The sequence below is a fragment of the Myzus persicae genome, unplaced genomic scaffold (assembly GCF_001856785.1).
Source record: "Myzus persicae strain clone G006 unplaced genomic scaffold, MPER_G0061.0, whole genome shotgun sequence".
NCBI classification, from domain to species: Eukaryota; Metazoa; Arthropoda; class Insecta; order Hemiptera; family Aphididae; genus Myzus; species Myzus persicae.
In genome coordinates, this window is record NW_019102414.1 from 845462 (window position 1) to 855101 (window position 9640).

The 9640-nt window shown below is 29.1% G+C and overlaps 1 protein-coding gene across 2 annotated transcripts; it reads right to left on the reverse strand.

Moving 5' to 3' along the window:
- Positions 1-123: 123 nt before the first annotated feature.
- On the reverse strand, positions 124-8438 carry LOC111032070 (probable serine/threonine-protein kinase DDB_G0276461). Of its 2 annotated transcripts, none has more exons than XM_022312259.1 (13): positions 8098-8438; positions 7857-8022; positions 7637-7752; positions 7360-7493; positions 5239-5687; positions 5045-5148; positions 4639-4963; positions 4441-4564; positions 4220-4325; positions 3987-4116; positions 3780-3878; positions 3633-3683; positions 124-1764 (listed from the first exon to the last, which is right to left on the reverse strand). In XM_022312259.1, the coding sequence occupies exons 2-13, from the start codon at positions 7969-7971 to the stop codon at positions 650-652; spliced, it is 2868 nt and encodes a 955-aa protein (XP_022167951.1). In that variant the 5' UTR covers positions 7972-8022; positions 8098-8438; the 3' UTR covers positions 124-649. The 2 variants fall into 2 exon arrangements, with proteins under 2 accessions (XP_022167951.1, XP_022167950.1); XM_022312258.1 differs by having other exon boundaries at positions 7857-8025; positions 8098-8436.
- Positions 8439-9640: the final 1202 nt, after the last annotated feature.

Genomic DNA, 9640 nt, shown 5'->3' on the forward strand with positions numbered 1-9640 from the left:
TTCTTTTTTGTTAAATAAATAGATTCCATTTTCATAGTGTTTTCAAACAAATTAAAACCATCATATAACAATTTTCATCTTTCATTAAAAAGTTGCCTAAAATATTAAAATAATACTGTATTCATTAAGTATACTTATGAATATAATAATTATTGTAACATATGTTTCAGCTGCTACAGTTTATAGTATACACACAATATAGGATACTTTACAGGTAGTATTTGACTATAAAATATAATTGGTTTAAATATTTAAAATAATGACTATTAAGAAACTAGATAAATAAAACAACAATAGGTAGTTTTGAAACAATTGAAAAAAATAAAACAATAATAAAATGTAACAATATAAATATAAGACCATCAATTGCCAATATACTAGACTTAATAATACTTGTCTTAAGTGCTATAAATATCACACTTAAACATAACTAAAATCACAATAGAAATGTTTTAAAACAGGAGAGATTTCATTATGTTGTACTTTTAGTAACAGTTTTATAGCTATGCTAAGATAATTGTGTTTTTTAATACATGATTGTACTCTTTGTGAACCAAGAAAACTAGTGTTAAATTATTAATTTAACTAAGCTATAGACCTTAAATATAAAATATATAAGATCTATAGGATGTTTTTTTAATTATATTTGTTATGTAAATGGATTGCTACGACTTTTTAATGAAGATCTTTTTATGTCACATTCAGCAGGCCGAACTACTTCAAAGGGTGAATAAACTGGAGCTTGGGACTCCTCAGCATCACTACTAGAGTAATCTTCGAAACTCATATTACTGAATCCACTATTTGTAGCTAATGTAGTTATCACTTTATTTGTTGCTACCTGTGTAACATTTTGATGAATAATTTTCATATAAATTGGCTCTTGTGGATCTAAATCCACTAAAATAGCTTCTTTTGGTTCAGATCTGAAAGGTATTTCGGCTGAATCTTCTTTTTCAAAATATACACTATCAGCAAAATCTGCCTGTTCAAACGGATTTGTGTTCAACTTGAAAGGTACAGAACCGAATAGATCTGAGTCGCTGTCTGAACATTTTTTTTTCGCCTTAGGAAATGGTGCCATTGCAAACACATCAGTATTACCTAAACTTTCATACTCTTCTCCTTCGTTATCCGAAATCAATGGTATTTCAGCATCAACATTTTTAACAGGTACAGGGTCACGAAGTCTGGTTGCTCCTAGAGCACTAGGTGGAGGAATATCATCTCGTGCCATGCTTTCACATTCAGCATGATAAGCTGAGGATCCACATGTAATCATACTGTCTTTTACTGTCATAGTTTCAGGAATGTTTTTGTTTGTGTCTTCCTCGTCATTACGAGTTTGGAGATCACTTGCTGATCCAATAGAATCATCATCAGATTGGTCATAGTCATTCTGATGTTTTTTATTTTTTTTGTCCTTTCGGAAACGACTATTTGATTTAAATTCGGGAATTTTTCTTCGTTTTGAAGATTTTTTCCTAGTTTCACCACTCGCCACTTGACTATCGTCTGAAGAAACTTCATCAGTATTGCAAGCTAATTTTTCATACTTTGAGCGATCTTCGAGCGGAATTTTCACAAAAGGGGTTGATGAACATTCATTTGATTCCAATTCATCATCACTACGTGTTGTTGCTACTAGGCCTGTAGCAATCTCGTCACTGTCGGGTTCATTATTTAATATTAATCTGTCTAATTTCAAATTGTGTTCAATGAAATAGGTTTTCCACTTTTCAGCATTTTTTTTAAGATCAGTGCCTAAAAAATTAAGAGATGATAGACAAAAAACACTAATAAATTCAAATTAACAATATAATATATTTAAAATAATAATATATCCAACATTTAACATGCAATTTTATAAGGTATATAAGATTATAAGTTAATTACTACTATAAGAAATATAAAATGAAACTAAGTAGAACAGTAGTTGTCGTAGAAGGTAAATAATTCATGCATATATTATCACCGTTACTCGTATCTATGATATGCACCATTTATGGTGAGACATTGTTAAATGTGTATCAATCCTGATTCCCATCATGTCGCAAACCTACAAAGAACCAACCAACAAGCACCATATTACCAGATAAGAGTTTTAATGGTTGTTAAATAGCACAAGCATAGTTAAATCAGCAAACAAGTATTATATTTTTTAAGATACGAAACAATTTACATTAGTTACAACTATTTATAGTTTTATCTTAAGGCCATTAAATTAGAAAAAATTAACTTAAGAACATTCATGCTGATAGAAAATTGTATAAAAGTATAATTATGTGTTAGTAAAATGAAGAAATCTAATAAGGAGGTTTCCAAGCTCAAGATATAATTTGCAATAATATCCCTTTATAAATATATTTTAGTTTAAAATAAAATTTACTAGATGAATAAAAAAATGACTATTTAGTATAATAAACTTAGTGTAAAGAAAGTATGAAGATAATAAAATATTTATGTATACAGTAGAAGTTGTTTATTAGAAACACAAATAATTGATGCAATTACGTTATTGAAACAAAATGTCTAAGAACGGACCAGTCGTACATTAACACATTGTTAATTAATTGGATTATCAAAACTACATATCGGTTATTAGAAACAATTAGGGCTATTACATTATTTTATGAAGTTACAATTAATACTGAAATTCATTGAACCAAACTGATCACCCAATACTCATCCTCTATTGTTTTTAATGTGAACAAGACTGGGCTTAATTTAGAGCCTCACTCTAACACACATACTACATAGGTACATACTCAAAAGTGACAGAGCAAAAGAAGAGCAGACTCAGTTTTGTGTTGAGCCAGTATGAACAGGGAAAAATGATATCGAGAAATACACATTTTACATGGTACAACCTAATTTTTTTTTCTTAGTAACTACTTTTTAAAATTTTTCTTCATAATAAACAAAACCAATAGCTTATTAATCGGTTAGTTGGCATACTTCACCTTGGTCCAAAAATATTTCTAATAAGCGGCTTTACTGTATGCATAAATACTAAATAGTAAAAGGTTGAACATATTTAATAAATATTTCATTATAAATGTATTATACTAATAAAAAGAAAATAATGACATTATTCCTTTACATTTTACTTATTATTTTAGAAAATAGTTGCATGAAAGCTAGTCAGTAAACAGATAGGTATATTATGTTCCAAACATAAATGTTATAACGTGTATGAATTATTTCACTATCTAATAAAAAATAAAATACATTTTACTATTTAACATTTAAATAAGAATAGTTATCTCATTGAACAATGTCTATCAAACCTAATCTATTTAACTATTTATTAGTATTAACTATTAGCTATAAGCTTCTAATCATAATAACTCAATATACAAGCATAAAGTGTAAACAATATGATAAATTATTCTATCATTTATTTACAAGTTCAATTTAGCCATTTATTATGCTTAATAAATTTAAGTTTTTTTAGAGTTAAAATCATAGAATTTAGTTAAATTTTATAAATTTATATTATATACATGAAAATGACTATTTTTAATTTTATTATTCACTTAAAAACTATTGCTTTACTGTTAAGGAAACCTCCATAATAGTATTTTGTTAAAAGTTGCAGTAAAATATGATAGAAAAAAAAATGTACTTACCATTAAGTGACATTTTTCTTATTGGACTATTCCCTATAGATTCATCTATACCTAAAACATAATATCATATTTTATAACAATTGATTTTAATTAAATACTTTTATTTTATAGTTAATTAATTAAAAAAACAAATACAATTTTACTAACTTTTGTAAGGAAATGGTGCAGAACCAAAAGGATCTTCATCAGTTACATTGGATTTCACTATTTTAGCAGCACTTTCTTGAGTTTTTCCATTAACTTCATCTAAAAATTGAATGTTTAACTAAAATAAAATAGTGTACTAATGGTACAGATTTTAATAAATTATTAATAAATATAATTTATATTAAAACTACTCAAATAACTTATTACCATTGTCATTTGAAGGGATTTGACTAAATGATGAGTTGAAAATTTCTTCACCAGTAGTTTGATAATTAAAAGGTGTTGGTTCTTCAAATGGATTCCATGATGTATTTGAACTCAAATTAGTAACTTCTACCTATAAATTGTAAAATATAATAAATCAATAAAGTATAATAATGATTGATTTAATTAAAATAAAGCTATAATAGTAGTAGACTATAAAGTACATTGATACGCACATTAGAAGCTGAAAAACTGGTAGAATCTTTTGTAGGTACAGAACAAATTTTATTAGAATCTCCATAAGACGTCTTGAATTGATTTGAGTTATCATTAACAAATATTCTAAAACAAAATATTTTTCATAGTAAATAAAAATTCAACAGTTAACAAATCAAGTGATAAAATCAATAGACAGTGCAAATATATACATAGATAAAAAAAAATAGGTAATGCATACTTGGAAAATGTAGAAGTTTCACTAACATTTCGTTTATGCTTGGGCATAGAAATTAAAGGAGATGATGAAGGTGACACTGTTGTAGATTGAGTGAATGTAGTTTCAACAAATGGATCTGCATAGTCTATGTTACAAACATATAATATTTATTATTTTAAAGTTTATCTCATAAATGTCTTAGTTACATTTATTATTTACCTTTGACTGGAAATAACACCTGGGGAGCCTTTTCACGTGGCGATATTTGTTGCGGTATTTTATTTTGGTGGGATGTATCTGGTGAATGAGAATTTGTCAAAATTCCAACAACTGGTTGAAATGCTCTTTTAAATGTAGGAGATGAACCTAAAGGTGGAGGTATTCCTGAACTTAAAGGTTTTGGTCTTTGCCTAGGATTCACACTAGTGCCTTCTACAACAGCAGATGAATGGTAATTTGGTTTGACATGCGTTTTTGGTGTTTGAGGAACTCGTTTTTCATTTAGAGATACAATTAATTCATTGATATTTGGATTGGGAACATTCTGAAACAACCGTTAGAAAATGTATGGTAACACTGTGACTATCATAAAAACAAGTTCTTGTTAATAGGTAATCAATAATACATTTAAATTTTGAACTGGACAATCTTTTCCGGCTAATTGGAATGCAATGTAAGAAACCTGGAAAATGTCTGGACGTAAATCTGGTTCAATCTCCAACATATATTCTGAAAAATTATGTATCATATATTATTTAAATAATTTTGATTTTTATATGAGTAAAACATGTATAGTATTTTTATTAAATATACACTTACTAATTAATGTATTTAATTTAATAGAATATTCAGGTGTATCTGGAATACTGAACTGACCACTTTGTATTTTTAATGGACTTTCACCAAATGGTAATGTAAAATAGCATAACTTGTACAATAGACAACCCAAAGCCCAAATATCGGATTTTGTGGTTATTACTTTATTGTTATACAAGTCAATCATTTCAGGTGATCTATAAGATATAGTGGTATACTTGTTAATTTCTTCTTCTATAGCATGTACTCCTTGTATATTTGGATCAAGTTCGCGTGCTGTAGCTGAACCAAAGTCGCATAGTAAATATTGACCATTTTCATTAACTAAGATGTTTTCTACTTTTAAATCTCTATGTATTATAGGCGTTTGAGAATGGTGTAAACGGCTAACTGCTTCACAAGTATCACAAAATATTTGAAGAACTTCAGGTTCCGTTAGGCCAGATTGCAGTCTAAAATAAAATATAAATAACATATATTTAAAATAATTAGATTAAATTAAATTATGTTATGTTATTGATAACAAAACAATAAAAACACCAAACTTAATCAAAATTTCAATCATTTTTCATAAGTATATAAGAACTATGTACCTTATAATTAACTGAGTGTTTGCCTTTTGACACATGTCAACAATCCATAATTTATACATTTTTTATGAGTCATATCAATGAATCAAATCAAACTAACAAGTTTTGTTCACAAAATACATTATTACTATTACATGTAATAAAAAGTAAATTGTGTAGAATTAGGTTTCTTAATTCATAAAAAAAAACATCTACAAGTACTCAATTGAAAAGTAAACTGAGGACAAAATGGTAGATATATGTATTACTATGATTCAAGGCTAATGAACTAGAATTATGAAGTGAACATTTTATTAATAAATAAATATTGGTTTTAATTAACATTTCAGATAGATTATGTAAGGTTAACAATTTAACATACATATTGTTATCAAATTAAATTGTATAGAAAAGAAGTTTTTAATTGTTTTATCTTACACAACTGAAAAATTGTTTATTTTAAAACCTTTAATGAAATTCATTCAAACATTTTATTCTAAAAAAAACATTAGAATCAGATAATTGTTAAGTACAATGCGACAAGTATGGACCCCCCCCTCAAAAAAAAAAGGTTAAGCTAAAATTGAAAAAAGACAGATTTTAATAAAAATAATTTATAATAAATAATTATTTTGGTAAATCAATATCAAAAATATATATTATAATGAGTATATAGTTTTATATTATTATTGTATGACTTAAAAACAATGAATTACTAGACATTATTTCAACTAATAAAATTAGAAATTATTTTTATTACAATTTTATCTCATGCATCATACTCTATAATAATTGTGTTAAGAAAGTGAAAAAAGAATTGGAACCATTGGTAAAAAATAAAATGTGTTGAAATCATTTAGATAAAATATGCAAAGTTATGCTCAAAATATGCACTTCAACATTTCATACAAAATTTGGTAGAACTATGAAATATTAATTATGTATGCTAATTGTATAAATATTTAATATAATTTATAATAATAAATACACGAACATAGTCAAATACTCATAAATAAATTATAATTCATACAAAAAAAATTAATATGTAAGAAATTTAAAAAAAAATTGTACGGCAAGTATTGGTTGATAATATTATAGTTTGATGATTAATCATTCACAGAATATTTATGACATAGTAGTTATTAAAGTTGGAAATACAAATTTAAATTAAGAAGTCTGTATTTATTTTATGATAAAATTAATTTAGAGAAGTAAAATGGAAAAGGATTGTTAATTAAGATGAGGTTTGATATCAGAATTAGAGAATACCAATATTTATATCTATATATTATCAGTGATACAATTACTGATTGAGGATTGAGAGAGACTGTAACCGATCCAAAATGAATAACATTTTTTTTACTTATCTTACGTTATATGTAGTTGCATAATTTGTAAAGCTAATTCGGGTTAGGGTATTTTTTTAATAAACAAATACCTCCCCTCTCCCAAATATTATACTAAACAATATATTATATACTCATATTGATATTTTGTTATTGCACCTATGAATATTTCAAAACTATTTAATCTTTATCAGACTTTCATATATTACCTGTTGTTCATTAGAGTCAAAACATTAGATGGACAGTAAGGCATCAACATCAATACTTCATGAACTCCATTATTATGGCGTGTAATATTAGAATCAATAAATCCAACAATATTTTTATGCCCATTGAAGCTACTCTGAAAGCCAAGAAAATATATGAATGAGTTGGTACGTGCATTTATCAGTAAAGTTACAGATTAATAATCAACAATCATCTAGAAATGTATTGTCAGTATTAGTGAATACCTAAACTAATTCATTAATCAAAGAATTAACATACGGCTATTTGTATCTCCTTTTTAGCTACGCCCAAGTCCACTTCATCGTTGACAAACAGACGCTTAACAGCATATTTTTTATTGTTGCTTTTAACGAGAAAAACCACAGCAAAACCTCCTGGAAAATGAGACAAGTGAGTTTGTAAATATGATCATGACAACAACAATAATAAAATAGTATGTACTATTGTCATATTATAGATATAGGTATTGCGAGTTTACCTTCAGCAATCACATCTTCAACAGTAACAGAGGTACGGCCAACGGTGAACTGTTTACCAACAAAGCAGTTGGGATCTTTGTTGGAGTTGTCGATTTTCGAAAAGAGTTTTTTCATGTTGACCAACTGGATAGTGTTAGGTGACACGATTGTCGAGCATTCGAATACCTACTGCAGAACAGATAGGATGAATTGATTTACACAGAAATTACAATTTGCAAACGCCGTATATATTATACGTACCTATACGTAGTGCAACAGTGCCAGTAGTTGAAGTAGTGGCATTGAAAACTGTATTTCGTAGCCGCGACCAGACGACAGTAATTTTAATTGCGACACACGCGACTTTTCCGACCACCGTCGATCATCGATCGATAAAAAATATTAATAAAATCGTGTTGTGCACTTGTGCATATAATATAGAGCGACCGAGGGGGTTAGGTTAGGTAAATTATTCGTCTTCAAATCGCATACAATCTTTTTCCCCGATCCTCTCGGCCAGAATCAGAAATATTAATAATATCGTTGCACGTCGAATACGACGAGCCTGCTGCTGCTGCTGTTGGCGGTGGTCGTGGTGCGAGCGAATAATAAGATAAGGAGGCCAAGTGTTCAATACGCAAAACAGCTGACAATCAAGTGTGGACCAAAATATCCGGGGAGCAGAATATCGTCGTTCCGGTCCCGCCACTCCCGCGTTCGTCTGGTCAATCCACCGAGTCCACTGAATCCCGCGTCCCACGGAATCACGATTTTGTGGACGAGCATAGTCATCATTGTGATACACAATAATTGTGCTTGTACATCGTAAATCGGAATATTGAATATTAATTAATGATAATTATTCGGGACGGATGGTGTTCAATGTATTTTTCATAAAATCTACAATCCACATGAAAATATCCTTCGGCCGTTTGTTTGGAAGCCCATATGAGGGCGTATGGGTGGGTAAGGGTGTTCCATGGTATCAAGCATGAATACCAAAAAAAAAAAAAAAATTCGGGGGGTTCATAAAAAGTTTACAAAATATTGTATTTTATAGGTACATCAACATCATCAGTAAAAAAATGTCGTATACAATTTGAACCCCTAACCGCCCCTCCCCGTTGTACATGACCGATTGGTATTAAAATAATAATATCCGTGCTGTAGATACTGGGCGTTTGGTCTATTTTCTCGGGTCGATAATAAATAAAAACGAAACCTTTCCGGCGTCAGTTACTCGGTTACAATAAACATCAAGACGGGACGTTTAACTTCAATTGAATACGATTTATTAGCAGTTAGCACTGCACTATATTGTCTATATTAGTGTAATATAACATAGTTCAGTAACTATTACGTGCTATTACAGTTACAGATCGACGGACGCGGGCAGGACGACAAAAAGTGAAAACATAATATTTCAGTAAGTTATATTTTTTAACACCGTTTATCCTTCGAGCGCGCGTTTGGGCACCACTAGTGATAAAAAAAACCAACAAAAACTTTTGTCGTACGTAGGTATTCCGCCACAATCATACTGTATTGTGTACGGTACATGTCTATGGTTGTGATATATATTGTTATTATTATTATTTATTGCGAATTGCAATAGATAAGTGATATTTCCTGTACAGCGAGTAGTAGTTGACAGTTGTGGGCGGGCGGTCGAAAATCGGGGAAAAATATTCGTGTCAAACGATAAATAACGCGGCGAAAAAGCTGGCGATTACGTTTCGCGCACTCCGTGCCTGAGTCTCTCGGTTCGAATTGTTTTCCTACCGTCCTCGTCAATCGCAACACA

What these genes read in the sequence shown, in the direction of transcription:
- LOC111032070 (XM_022312259.1), bottom strand. Translation starts at nt 7,971, where the DNA reads ATGAAAAAACTCTTTTCGAAAATCGACAACTCCAACAAAGATCCCAAC. An exon ending in GTCCAGTTCAAAATTTAAAT is followed by an intron (nt 4,964 to 5,044) that starts GTATTATTGATT and finishes CGGTTGTTTCAG; the next exon opens with AATGTTCCCAATCCAAATAT. An exon ending in GAAACTTCTACATTTTCCAA is followed by an intron (nt 4,326 to 4,440) that starts GTATGCATTACC and finishes ATTTTGTTTTAG; the next exon opens with AATATTTGTTAATGATAACT.